Source organism: Oryctolagus cuniculus, chromosome 5 (genome assembly GCF_051225735.1).
Source record: "Oryctolagus cuniculus isolate XC-2025 breed Fujian yellow rabbit chromosome 5, ASM5122573v1, whole genome shotgun sequence".
Classification (NCBI taxonomy): Eukaryota; Metazoa; Chordata; class Mammalia; order Lagomorpha; family Leporidae; genus Oryctolagus; species Oryctolagus cuniculus.
Window position 1 is genome coordinate 130,617,054 of NC_142871.1, and position 14,553 is coordinate 130,631,606.

The 14,553-nt window shown below is 41.2% G+C and overlaps 1 protein-coding gene across 3 annotated transcripts in view; it reads right to left on the bottom strand.

The window, feature by feature from the left end:
* DNAH8 (dynein axonemal heavy chain 8) overlaps positions 1-14,553 on the bottom strand; it is a 336,932-nt gene that overhangs the window by 73,512 nt on the left and 248,867 nt on the right. For all 3 annotated transcript variants that reach the window (XM_089333967.1, XM_089333968.1, XM_051854776.3), the window contains 3 exons: positions 5,131-5,204; positions 1,777-1,929; positions 1,234-1,389 (listed from right to left, as the gene is read on the bottom strand). In XM_089333967.1, coding sequence (XP_089190093.1) covers positions 1,234-1,389; positions 1,777-1,929; positions 5,131-5,204 — 383 coding nt within the window. The remainder of the gene's footprint in view (positions 1-1,233; positions 1,390-1,776; positions 1,930-5,130; positions 5,205-14,553) is intronic.

Consider the following 14,553-nt stretch of genomic DNA (forward strand, 5'->3'; position numbering starts at 1 on the left):
GCTAAAGTCCACCATGGGAGGCAGAAGCTGATGGCTGCAATAGTCGGTTCCTTGCCTGCCACCCATGTGGGAGTCCTGGATTGAGTTCCTGGCTCCTGCCTCTGCATGGTCCATCCCAGGACCATTGTAGGCACTTGGGAGAGTGAACCAGTCATGACAGTTCTTTTTTTTTTTTAAGATTTTATTTATTTGACAGGTAGAGTTACAGATAGTGAGAGAGAGAGAGAGACAGAGAGAAAGGTCTTCCCTCTGTTGGTTCGTCCCCCAAATGGCTGCAACGGCCAGAGCTGTGCCTATCCAAAGCCAGGAGCCAGGAGCCTCCTCCTGGTCTCCAATGTGGGCACAGGGGCCCAAGGACTTGGGCCTTCCTCCACTGCTTTCCCAAGCCATAGCAGAGAGCTGGACTGGAAGAAGAGCAACCGGGACTAGAACTGGCACCCACGTGGGATGCCGGCACCGCAAGCGGGGGATTAACTTAGTGTGCCAGGGCGCCCGCCCCAGAAATGGCCGTTCTTTCTGTCTGTGTCTCTCTCTCCATTTTTTTCTCTCTCACCGCTTCTCAAAAAAAAGAGTGTTAAGTTTATTATGAAACAAAAAAATTTGAAATACACAGGATCTGAGAAAATTTCACGGATATATATATTATGAACAAACTACACATAGATTTTAAAATGTTTTGCTCCAAAATACATAAACTTACCTTTTAATTCTATTTTATCATCCATGAAAACTTTTTTAAAAAAAAACAGATTTATTTATTTATTTGAAAGGCAGAGTTACAGAGAGAGAAGAGGGAGAGAGAGAGAGATCTTCCATCTGCTGCTTCACTCCCCAAATAGCCCCACAAGTGAAGCCTGGGCCAGGCCAGCTTCATCTGGGTCTCCCATGTGGGTAGCAGGGGCCCAAGCACTCAGCTCATCCTCCACTGCTTTTCCCTGGCCATTATCAGGGGTCTGGATAGAAGCAGAGCAGCCAGGACCATAACCAGTATCCAGGTGGGATGCCAGCATTGCAGGCGGTAGCTGAAACTTCTATGCCACAATGCTGGCCCCCATACGCAAACTTTTTCAAGTATTCTTCTGAATTATACTGGGTGGAAGAAAGTGTCATGGAAGAAACCAGACACGAGGAGGACGAGCATGGCAGCCAACAGCACCGCCACTGCAGGCTCCTCCAGGAGGCCACGTGCCATCACAGCAACCTCCAAATGTGAAAACTGCATTCCACAGTTACCTGCACAGTGGAGTGTAAAAATGCCACCGTGTAGAGCATCGGCTTCCACATGGGTAAGTTACTGATGTCCAGAAGGTCTTGATTAATTCCAGCAAACGTTCTTTTCAACCCTGCACGTACCCCCTGGGGCGGCTCATTTGTGAATTTGAGAGATGTCTGCCAAAGAAAAAAAAAACAGTTGTTTGTTTCTATAAATTACTGCCAAGGATGAAATAGATATTATAATATGTCAATAACAATATGCTCATGGCACATAAAATGTGGGCTGGAATTCAGTGCTGCACAAACTAATTATATTGATCAGGGTTGAAACCCAGTAAATTAGTTCTCAGTCTTAGAACTGTTCCATGGAGATGTTTGCCAAACTCATATGACCTTGACAATTGCAGTCGAGATTTTGATGATTATGTTATAAAATTCTCCCATGCAGACTCTCCAGGACCAAAAAGCCCTGCTTGGGCCTCCTTATTTCAATAATGTCAGTTACGCTATCTGTACTTGTGTAACTCTCAATGAAAAGACATTTATCTCATAGGAACACACCTGTAGCAACGTAATTGGAAATCGATCATGGGGCTCAGTAGTTATCCACACTCGGAAAGTATCATCATTGGCTTCGGTGGTCGTTAGTGTCTCCAGTAGCTCTTCCATGAATTCCAGGCCGAGGTGACAATTTTGCAGCAATACCCAACCACCCTGTATCCAGAAAATGAGTTATATTTATTTCTTGTAACTCCCTCTGCCATGATTTTAATAAAGCAAAATGCATACATTTAAAAGACCCATTTGCTTGCAGCATGTGAATACCCTGTTTTCAGCACGTATGCCTAAAAATACTATAGGTCAATACAGTCATTTCTTCTGTTACTGGTACAAGCTGTTTCCTTAGAATCAAGAGTTCAGAATGACTAGTCTGCCACTGCTGGTTCAGAAAAGAACAGAAATCAAAATCTGAAGCAGACTTGTGTAAGTACAGTGTGTGCACCATCTAATGGTGGGAATGCTAACTTAAATTGATCTGCCTAAGGTGAATTAGGACTGACTCATCCCAGACCAAGAACTCTGGTTCATAGTGACGCACAGTTACAAAGAAAGAGATACATTATCTCATGAGAGCTGGAGATAATACACTCAGCGACATTTGCTGCCATAATACTCAGACTTCTTTGACATCACACTTGCCACACACTCCTGAAACCACAGGAGTTACTAAGCACAATCTAAATAAGTACTTCATAAAACTAAGTTTAATAATATGTCACAGAACCATCATTGCTCTGAAAACACAATTAACCAGAAAACACTTTATACCCTGATATAACTAATCAGATAAACATAACTAAATTATATTGAGTGCAATAAATACATGCTAAGGTTTATTTACTGTGTCATCCACTGGAGAGAACACACTACTCAGAGTGCCTTAAATAGCAAAGTGGCTGTGTTGGTCCACGTAACTAGGGTGTCCAGAGGAGGACAGGATTCAATATGAGTTTGTGTCATGTTGCCTGAGGCCTTGTCACTTTCTGGTTCCCCACTCTGTCTTAGAGTTCTGCACTGGCCTCCTCCCTATCCACTCTGCCCCATGCATGCACAGACCCTGCTTCTCATCCCCCTGTTGGGTCCATCCTAAGAAAGGCTTGTTGCAGAATTTCTTAAAAATTTGAAAAGCAGAGAAACACACACACACACAGAGAGAGAGAGAGAGAGAGAGAGAGAGAGAGAGAGAGAGAATGAATCTTCTGTTTGCTGGTTCACTCCCCAAACACCTGCAGTAACCAGAGCTGGGGCCAGGCTGACCTCCACCTGGGTCTCCCGTGTTGGTGACAAGAACCCAAGTGCTGGAGCCATCATCTTCTGCCTCCCAGGATGTGCATTAGTAGGAAGCTGGATCAGAAGCAGAGGCAGGACTTGATCTCAGGCACTCTGATATGGGCTGCAGATGTCCCAAGAAGGGGCTTAATGCCTGCCTCTGCACTCTAAATTCCACAATATCGACTTTATCCTAAACCTAGTGGCCCTCAAGGTGCTACTGTGGTTGCAGCTGTTCTTTATTTTTCTCCTGATAATGCTATTATTATTAATACTTCTCCCACCTTGAGAAACAGAACATGGAAACTATTAAAACTAGTATTCCAAAAAAGGCTAGAGTGGATGCAGTATTTAAAAGTTTATCGCTCATTAAAATTAAAGAAATTATTTAAGGGCCAAAGTGAAAGTGTCAAATCAATCAACAGAGTGAAACACTTGATCCAAGTAAAAATAATTATATATAATTGCTTTGATAGCTATAAATTAAATATAATATATTATTGAATTTAATTAAGTGATAAAGATTAAGGCTTAGGGCCTTTGAGACTTAATGACTAGCTTGAAAATTTGATGACCCAAGCAGAGTTTTAGCTCATTAACCCTCTCTAGTTATTAATTCCCAGGGAAAAGCTACGCCAAAGTTGCTATGGACATTGAGACAAAAGGCTTAAAAATAAACCAAGGTCTTATTTTATTTGTATTAATGGTGCAATTTCTTCTTACAGCTAGAATGGCTATACAGAGCATTTCTAGAAAATTAATGTCCTGTGTATTTACTAGGTGTGATGGGAAATATTTCTCAACCTTCCATTCAGCTTGCAATTTTCAATAAAAACCACTATCAATATTTAAACATAACGTCCTCAAATATTTCTAATTTGCCTGAAACTATGCATTAAAAAAAATGAAAACCTGCTTTTAACCAAAAATTGAAACTCAGCTGTCTCAATCTGTCATACTGTCTATTAATACGGATCCTGAAATTTCAGAACTCTTAGAATTGCATCTTTAGGAACCAGAGGATGTATATAAATTATAAAAAATAAATAAATAAAAGTGAAAATAAAATAGAGCCTATACTATAGAAAATGGAATATGTTTTCTATGCAGATGTCAGAGGGAAACCTGTTAAAGTTGAAAATTCTCAAGTGCTATGATTGCAATGTTAAACGTCTCTCAAAGACCCATCTATTGGGGCTGGCACTGTGGCATGGCGGGTAAAGCCACTGCCTGCAGTGCCGCCATCCCACATGGGCATGCTGATTCGAGTCCCAGCTGCTCCACTTCCAATCCAGCTTTCTACTATGGCCTGGGAAAGCAGGAGAAGATAGCTCAAACCCTTGGGCCCCTGCACCCATGTGGGAGACCCAGAAGAAGCTCCAGGCTCCTGGCTACAATCGGCACAACTCCAGCCATTGTGGCCATCTGGGGAGTGAACCAGCAGATGGAAGACTCTCTCTCTCTCTCTCTCTCTCTCTCTCTCTCTCTGCCTCTACATCTCTGTAATTCTGCCTTTCAAATAAATAAATAAATCTTTTTTATTTTTTAAAAAAAGGCCCATCTATTAAAGGCTTGGTCCCCTGGGTGGTGCTGTTGGGAGGTGGTAGAAGCTTTAGGAGGTAGGGCCAGGCAGGAGGCCTTTAGATCAGCGGGGCATGCCCTTGGAAGGCAATTCTCACAAGATTGCTATAAAAGGCTGCATTTGGGCCTAAACTCTCTCTCCCTCTGTCTGTCTGCTTCCTGGGGTCCACTATGGGTCCTTTATCCATTGGCAGATCACCTACCCAATAGGGCCATTACCAAAGATTGCAACATGCTGTTTGGACTCTGAACCTCCAAAATTGTGAGCCAAATAAATCTTTCCTTTTTATTAGTTAGTTGCCTCAGGCATTTTGTTGTAGTAATGAAAAAGCTCACTAACACATCGAAACTTGACAACAAGCACACACAGGGAAAATAAGGAATGAGGATCTCAGGAGGAGCGTTTTCATTGCCCACCCCTGTGGGTGTTCCTAGGTAGACCTGACGGACAGAAGCATAATGACAAAAATGCTGCAATAGGAGTAGTGGTCCCTTGTCACCTACCTGCTGCATGGACATCTGAATCAGCTTTCGGGCATGTACTTCTTGTCCTTGCCCCATCGAGATAGTTCTACATTCTGTAACAGAAGAAGCGGTGTATAATGACAAAATATAACTTTCATAACAGGGTTGGGATGAAAAATTAATTTCTAAATGGTCACAGTTTCCCTTCATCTGTTGCTGCTAAGAAGGACTTTTCACTGTTCAAATAGGCCTGGCCTTGATCAGAGAAATGCTTGGCTCAGGGAACTGGAGGTACCACCTGGAGAGGTAGGACGGTAGAGAGAGCGGGCAAAAGGCACAAGTTCGGGCTTTTAGAGAGCTTGGTGTTCTTTGAGCATAACAAGGAGCAGAACTGGTAGCTGGAAACACAGTTACAATGCTTTCATTGGTACAATGGTATTCCAGAAAGTCCATGGGAAATGAAATTAAAGGATGTTTGTTTCGTTGCAAAAAATAGAAATCAATGCATAGTTTTTTTCAAAACAACTTAGTTTTTTACATAAACTAAGACTCCTCATATGCATGGATTTCAAAGTATTTTACACCAAAAATAAACTGATTTTTTAAATTCTATTTTTCCAAGAGCTTTTTGAAGTCCCCCATATTTGGAAGAAAAGAAGATTTGGGCTCTGCTGTTCGTTTTGTTTGGGAGTCCCCTTTGATGGTGAATTTAGCAGATGACTTGGCAAAGACTTAATTTTCTGTTCGTTCCTATTAGACATCAGGCTGGCACTGTTTTCTGTCTGTGTTTTGGTTCTGTTTGTGTGTGTGTCCATTTTTATGAAATGGAACTGGAGGTAGCTCCATGTTCCATCAAGGGCTACATTCAGGCTACCTGTCCAAGAGCCTGTGCCCTTCAGCTGTTGCTGAGAATTAAGATCACCACCTTGGAATTGAATGTGAAGAAAAAGTCACAGTTCAGAGGAACAGATGTCCCAGACAAAGAACAGCATTTGTGCTCTGCTATGTGAATTCACTAAACTGAACGATTTTGGGAATCATGCTTAGAAAACTGTGATTGGAAGTTAACTTTTTTTTGACAGTGTTAGAGTTAGACAGTAAGAGAGAGAGAGAGAAAGGTCTTCCTTCTGTTGGTTCACCCTCCAAATGGCTGCCATGGCCGGAGCTACGCCGATCTGAAGCCAGGAGCCAGGTGTTTCTTCCCGGTCTCCCACACAAGTGCAGGAGCCCAAGCACTTGGGCCATCCTCCACTGCCTTCCCAGGCCACTGCAGAGAGCTGAACTGGAAGAGGAGCCACTGGGACTAGAACCCGGTGCCCATATGGGATGCCGGCGCCGCGGGCAGGGGATTAACCAAGTGAGCCACGGCACCGGCCCCAGGAAGTTAACTTTTAAGCAAGGTCTTGTGGCACTGGGTTTTTCTCGAGTTTCAGAGGCACCATCTCTGTCAGCAGAGACATTGTGAGCCAGTGTATGACTTTGGGAATTGCTGGTAGAGGCTACAAGGGACTAGAGGGAAGTAGGTCAGGAACCAGGGAAGATGCCAGACGCACCATGTAAATGGCACCATGCAGCCAACAGCCAGATTTAAGAATGGGTCTGCAAGGTGCAACTTCAGGGATTAGTCATGGACTCAGGGTCACAGGGAAAAACTGCCGTGGGCGCCTGGAGGATGAGGAATTGCAACAGACTGAGGGTTCCTGAGCCAAGCTGCATTTTCCCACCATAGCCCCTGTGAAGCTCATTCTACACTGAGAAGAATTCCACTCACCCTATAAAAGGGGAAGGAAGGAAGGTGGGACTTGAACGGGAGCAATTTCTGGGTCATATAAAGAGATACTGAGCCCCTCCAATCTTGCAAGAATCATAAATGTTCCGTAGGCCAATGGGGGAAGGTTTGATAGACTTGAGAAGTATTAACACATGAGCAAGAGCGAAGTCTTGCTCTCTTCTTCTAACTCTTATGAAACACACCTTCGAAACTGAGGGATTACCTTTTGTGTTCAGGCTGCTGTGAGCCTGAGTTGTTATGTTGATGGAGGAAATGGGGTTTAAAAGCACCCCTTTAGAACATACCCAGAATCTCACCACATCTCCACATCTCCATTTTTATTCCCCCTGAGCCAAGTTACTGCCAGCTCTTGCCTGGATTCTGGCAACAGCTTCCTAACTGGTGACACTCTCATTCTTGTCCCTTAGCAGCTCTTCCGCCTACCGCAGCCACAGGGAGTGTGTCGCACGTCGATTCAGAGTACGTCCATCCTCTGCTCAGCGCCATCCAATGGCTTCCCATTGCATTCCAAGTAAAATGCCAAATCCAGTCTGAAGTTAGTGCTGACAGCCTGCATGGCCCTACACAATCAGTCCCTACTGTGGCCCCACTCTATACCCATATACACACACGTGTGAGGGTACGTGTATACATACACACCCCGTTTCTGACTCACTCAAAGATTGACTTTCCTTCTGCCACACTGGCCTTCTCCTCATCGCTGTGCCCTCTGCATGAAATGCTTTTCCTTGAGGGTGTCATGGACTCACTCCCTTCATATTTCTGGTCTTTCTCACCTTGTCACAGGGCCTTCCCGTACCAACCTCACCAAAACAGCACAGCTGCCCCAACACTCTGCCCTTCACCACCTTACTTCTTCTTACCGAGTTCTGTGTTTTTCTTCTTAGCATAGCATATGATCACTTTTAAAATTAATTATTTTCCATTTTAGCACCAAACTAGAATGTCAGCTCCACTGGAGAAGGGACTTAGAAAACAGTGACTTAGGGGCTCAGTAAATTTCCCTTAAACCTTTTAAATTGAGAGAGAATTCACATACTTACAATTTGTCCTTTTAATGTGTATAATTGTTCTAAATGTATTCATAGTTTTAAATGTATTCATGTGTTTTAAATGCACAACCATGGCTACTGTCTAATTCTGCATCACTTCAATCAACCCAAAAAGAAACCCCATCCCCTTTATCAACGCTTCACTTCATTTTTTTCCTTCAATATTTGTTATTTCTTTCCTTCTGTTTTCTCTGGGCTTCCTTTGCTGTTTTTTCCCAGTTTTTTTTTTTTAAGATTTATTTATTTATTTACTTAAAAGGCAGAGTTACAGAGAGGCAGAGGGTGAAAGAGAAAGAGAGGTCTTCCATATGCTATTTCACTCCCCAAATGGTCACTGACAACTAGACCTGGGCTGAAAGAGAGAGAGAGAAGTCTTCCATCTGCTGGTTCACTCCCCACATGGCTGCAACGGCTGGAGCTGCGTTGATCCGAAGCCAGGAGCCAGGAGCCAGGAACTTCCTCCAGGTGTCCCATGTGGGTGCAGGAGCCCAAGACCTTGGGCCATCTTCTACTGCTTTCCCAGGCCATAGCAGAGAGCAGGATCAGAAGAGGAGCAGCCAGGACTAGAACCAGTGCCCATATGGGATGTCAGCACTGCAGGCGGTGGCTTTACCCGCTATGCCACAGCGCCAGCCTCTAGTGAGGCTTTTGATTGCTTTTCCATTCATTTCCAAAATTAGGCTTCTGTCTCTTCCACATTTCCTTCCTCCCTATCTTCCTAACTTTTTTTCTAATTAAGTAATGTGCTTTCATAGTAAAAGGTTTGGAAAACACAGGAAAGCATAAAGGAAATAAAAATCACTAATATTCCTCCCTAGAAATCTTCATTGTAATCACTTTAATGTGCACAATCCACAGTCCCTTATGCTCATTTCAAAATTCAAAAAGTTGGGGGCCTGTGCTGTGGTGTAGTGGGTAAAGCTGCCATCTGCAGTGCCAGCATCCCATATGGATGCTGCTTCAATTCCCAGCTACTCCAGTTCCAATCCAGCTCTCTGCCATGGCCTAGGAAAGCAGTGGAAGATGGCCCAAGTCCTTGGGCCCCTGCATCCATGTGGGAGACCTGGAAGAAGCTCCTGGTTCCTGGCTTTGGATCAGCTCAGCTCTGGCCATTGTGGCCATCTGGGGTGTGAACCATCGGATGGAAGACTTCTCTCTCTCTGGCTCTACCTCTCTCTGTAATTCTGCCTTTCGAATAAAATGAATCTTCAAAATTCAAAAAGTTCTGAAAACTGGGGATGGTGTTGTGGTGCAGCAGTTTAACCACCACTTGAAATGCTTTCATCCATGTTGGAGTGCCAGTTTGAGTCCGGGCTGCTCCACTTCCCATCCAGCTTCCTGCTAATGCACTCAGGAACACAGCAGATGATGGTCCAAGTACTTGGGCCCCTGCCACCCATGAGAGAGACCTGGATGGAGTGCCTGAGCTCCTGGTTTTCAGTTTGACCCAGCTCCAGCAGTTGTGGCCATTTGCGGAGTGAACTAGCAGACAGAAGATCTCTCTCTCTCTCTCTCTCTGTCTCCCCTTCTGTCTCTCCCTGTTTCCCCCTTTCTGTCTCCATCACCTTGCCTTTCAAATAAATAAATAAAAGTTAAAAGTTCTGAAAACAAAGTTTTACCACAAAATCATCTTGATGGCAAAAGCTTGTCCAAATAGGTGTGAGGCTACTTGTAGTATTTATTCCTACTTTTCATAATATTTACACTGTTATCTGCAGTGTATCACATACTATTTGGAATATTGCCTTCCTAAAAACTGGAAAATTCTGATTTCTATAATAGATTTGGCTCCAAGCATTGGCCTTGCAGACCTATTATCCATATTAAAGATTACATAGATTCATATTGCTATTTTATATCTCTATGTTTTAGCAGTATGTTGTGAATATTTTACTGTCATTAAATATTACTGGAAATCACTTCTTAACAGCAGCATAATGCTCCATCATGCTGATGCATCCTGACTCATTCTCCCACTATCCTTTTTTTTTTTTAAAGAATTATTTTATTTATTTGAAAGACTGAATTACAGAGAGAGATAGAACAAGAGAGAGGGGGGTCTTCCATTCCGTTGGTTCACTCCCCAAATGACCACAATGGCCAGAGCTGAACTGATCCAAAGCCAGGAGCCAGGAGCTTCTTCCAGGTCTCCCACATGGGAGCAGGGGCCCAAGTACTTGGGCCATCTTCCACTGCTTTCCCAGGGCATAGCAGAAAGCTAGATCAGAAGAGGAGCAGCCGGGACACGAATCGGCACCCATATGGAATGCCGGCGCTTCAGGCTGGGGCTTTAACCCGCTGTATTACAGTGCTGGTCCCCCCTACTATTCTTTTATAAACTTAAGATAATTCCGATTTTTCAGCATTAACAATAGGATTGCATTAAACATCCTTTTACACAAACCTTCACCTACACCTCTCACTATTTGTCTGAGGAGGAATTTGCACACATGGAATAGTTTGGACAAAGCATACAAATTTTAGAGATTGATAACATATGTTAAAAAGTGCTGCAGTGTCTCCCCTGGAATGGGACGCTGTAGTTCCCAGCTCACGAGCCACTCTCTGCTTGTGTTTGTTTTATCTATGTTGTTTTTGACATGCGGATGTTCTAAAGCGTCATCCAGTCACATTATCTGTATTGCCCCTCTGTTTTTAGACTGTTTGATTTAAAAAAATCAGCCAATCAACAGTCCATAAATAATTTAATATATTTTTTCTTCTTTATAGCTTAATTTTTTAATAGAAAGGGAACAGATTTTATGCATTCCATAGGTACAGTTCCAAGAAGACAACCATACTCCCCTCACTGCCCTGTATAGCTTAATTAAAGCACTTAATACTGCAACCAACCAAGAATTTACTCCTGAGCTTAGTGTGAGGTAAACTCTTAGCTTTTCTTTCAAGTCAACTTGCATCTCAGGGCTGTTGGCTAATCCATGTTTCCTTCACTGACTTGAAATGTGAATCTTAGATACTAAGCCATTAATCCTACAGCCTAATTTGAGGACTTTCATTTTTGCTCCATTGATCTGTTTTGAGCAGTTACATGCTGATTAAATGATCACCATTTCATAGACATTTTTTAAAAAATGGTATTGCTGGTTCCTTTCTTGGCTATTCTTGTCCATTTATAATTCTAGATGATCTAAGATCCTTTTACTTTCCAATTAGGAAAAAAAATGCCATTTGAGTTTCCACTGGACTTGCATTCAATTTATAGAATAATTTAGAAAATATTGACATCTTTACAATACTGAATCTTTATCATGAGAATGTGGTTTAACTCTCCATTTATTCTACCTTTTATATCTCTAAGAAATTTTTAGAGTTTTCTTCAAGTAGGTAATTTCAAAATTATTTCTCAGTTTTATTTTTATTGCTATAGTGAATAGGGTGTTTACATTTTATTTTATAAGAAAGCACCACTGATCTTTTTTATACATATATTTTGCATCCAGTCACCTTACTGAACCATCCTATTAAGTCTAATAGTTCTGTGGATTCATTTGTGTTTTTTGGTTAGACAATTATATTGTCTGAGAGCCATGATGATTTTTGTACCTCCTTTCCAGTAGTTATATTTATGATTCTTGCAATACATTGGCTGTATCTTGCTCAGCAATGCTAGATAATAGTGGCAATAGCAGACACTTTCATCTTATTCCAGACTTTAATGGCTGTGTCTCTAGTTGTTCACCAATAAGGATGATGTCGATGTTCAAAGTTAACACTCATAAAATACTCTTCTGTTGCTACTTTTAAAAATCAAATGTAAATGTTCAACTTTTATGAAATGCTTTTTAAGTATCAACCAAGATAATAGTGTTATAGCTTAAGGAAAATAATTTCCAGTTATTGTTGAGGGGAAATTTCTTAGTAAGTCATTGTCCTTATAGTCTCCCATGCACACATTATCATTTGAATGCTAATTTTCTATCTCCCCACCAAATCCTTCTTGCTTGTGTTTTAGTGAAGATCCTTATGTTTATATTGATAAGTAGGATCAATCTGTGAGTTACTTTCTTTATGCAGTTACTCTCTTGTTCATTTTGTGATTTCAGGATAATCAATGCTAATGAAGAGGAAAATGGATCCTCTTTTCCCATGTTCTGGAACAAAACAGATTATACAATAGCAAGTTCTACAGGACCCATCAAAATCATCTAAGCCCAAAGCCTTTGCTAAGGGCATAATTTTAAAACTCCTAGTTTTTCTCACATGGATTACTGGTCTATTCAGGGCTTTCTACCTTTTGTGAGACAACTTTATGAATTTGTATTTTCTGAAAAAGTTGATAATTTTCATGAGATTTTCTGATGCACTGACACTCTAATCATTTAAAATGTTTCATCTGTACATGTTGGTACACCCATTTTTCTCCTCTCTTCTTTTGTATATTTGTGGTTCTGTATTTATGTGTTCTCTTTCACTGGTCCTTGGATTCTGTTTTCTTTTCTTTTCTAAAGGTTTATTTATGTATTTGAAAGGCAGAGATAGAGAGAGAGAAAGAGGGACAGGGAGGGAGGGAGGGAGAGAAGGAGATATATATAATATATATTATATAATATATAACGAATATTTATAATAAATACATTAATATTAATAATAAATTATATCAATTATGTATAATTATATAATATTAATTTATATTAATTATATATAATATATAAATAAATATTAATATAACAAATATATAATAATATGTAATAATATCATATGATAATAATATATATTATATATATTATATATATATATCATCCATCCACTCTCCAAATGGCTGCAACAGCCAGGGCTGTGCCAGACTGAAGCCTGGAGCTTCATCCAGGTCTCCCACTTGGGTACAGGGGCCCAAGCACTTGGGCCATCTTCTGGAGCTTTCCCAGGTGCATTAGCAGGGAGCTGGACGGGAAGTGGAGCAGCACTGGTGCCCATATGGGATACCAGTGTCAACAGACAGAGGCTTAACTCTCTATGCCACAATGCTGGCCATTGGATTTTGTTTTCTTTTCTTTTCTTCTTCTTCTTCTTCTTTTTTTTTTTTTGACAGGCAGAGTTAGACAGTGAGAGAGAGAGACAGAGAGAAAGGTCTTCCTTCCATTGGTTATATCTTACCTTTTATATTTGTTTAATGTTAATTTAATATAATTTCTCCCAAAAAAGACTCTGGATTTCCTTATTTGTGTTCTTAACCACAGTCCTAGACAATGGTGTTATTCGAGGTAATATGTGAAACACTAAGTCTAGTGGAACACCCTCTTCTCTTTTTTTTAACTTTTATTTAATGAATATAAATTTCCAAAGTACAGCTTATGGATTACATTGGCTTTCCCCCCCATAACTTCCCTCCCACCCACAACCCTCCCCTTTCCCACTCCCTCTCCCCTTCCCTTCACATCAAGATTCATTTTCAATTCTCTTTATATACAGAAGATCAGTTGAGTATATATTAAGTAAAGATTTCAACAGTTTGCACCCACATAGAAACACAAAGTGAAAAATACTGTTTGAGTACTAGTTATAGCATTAAATCACAATGTACAGCACATTAAGGACAGAGATCCTACATGAGGAGTAAGTGCATAGTGACTCCTGTTGTTGACTTTACAAATTGACACTCCTGTTTATGGCATCAGTAATCTCCCTAAGCTCTAGTCATGAGTTTCCAAGGCTATGGAAGCCTTTTGAGTTCACCGACTCTTATCTTATTTAGACAAGGTCATAGTCAAAGTGGAAATTCTCTCCTCCCTTCAGAGAATGGTACCTCCTTCTTTGATGACCTGTTCTTTCCACTGGGATCTCACTCACAGAGATCTTTCATTTAGGTTTTGTTTTTGGTTTTGTTTGTTTGTTTGTTTGTTTTTTCCAGAGTGTCTTGGCTTTCCATGCCTGAAATACTCTCATGGGCTTTTCAGCCAGATCCGAATGCCTTTAGGGCTGATTCTGAGACCAGAGTGCTGTTTAGGACATCTGCCATTCTATGAGTCTGCTATGTATCCAACTTCCCATGTTGGATCGTTCTCTCCCTTTTTTGTTCTATCAGTTAGTATTCTCAGACGCTAGTCTTGATTATGTGATCTCTTTGATTCTTAGTCCTATCATTATGATCAATTGTGAACGGAAATTAATTACTTGGATTAGTGAGATGGCATTGGTACATGCCACCTTGATGGAATTGAATTGGAATCCCCTGGTATGTTTCTAACTCTACCGTTTGGGGCAAGTCAGCTTGAGCATGTCCCAAATTGTACATCCCTTCCCTCTCTTATTCCCATTCTTATATTTAACAGGGATCACTTTTCAGTTAAGTTTCAACACTTAAGAATAACTGTGTATTAATTACAGAATTAAACCAATAGTATTAAGTAGAACAGACAAAAAAAAATACTAAGAGGGATAACGTATTAAGTTGTTCATCAACAGTCAGGGCAAGGGCTGATCAAGTCACCGTTTCTCATAGTGTCCATTTCACTTCAACAGGTTTCCTTTTTGGTGCTCAGTCAGTTGTCACCGATCAGGGAGAACATATGATATTTGTCCCTTTGGGACTGGCTTATTTCACTCAGCATGATGTGTTCCAGCTTCCTCCATTTTGTTGCAAATGACTGGATTTCATTG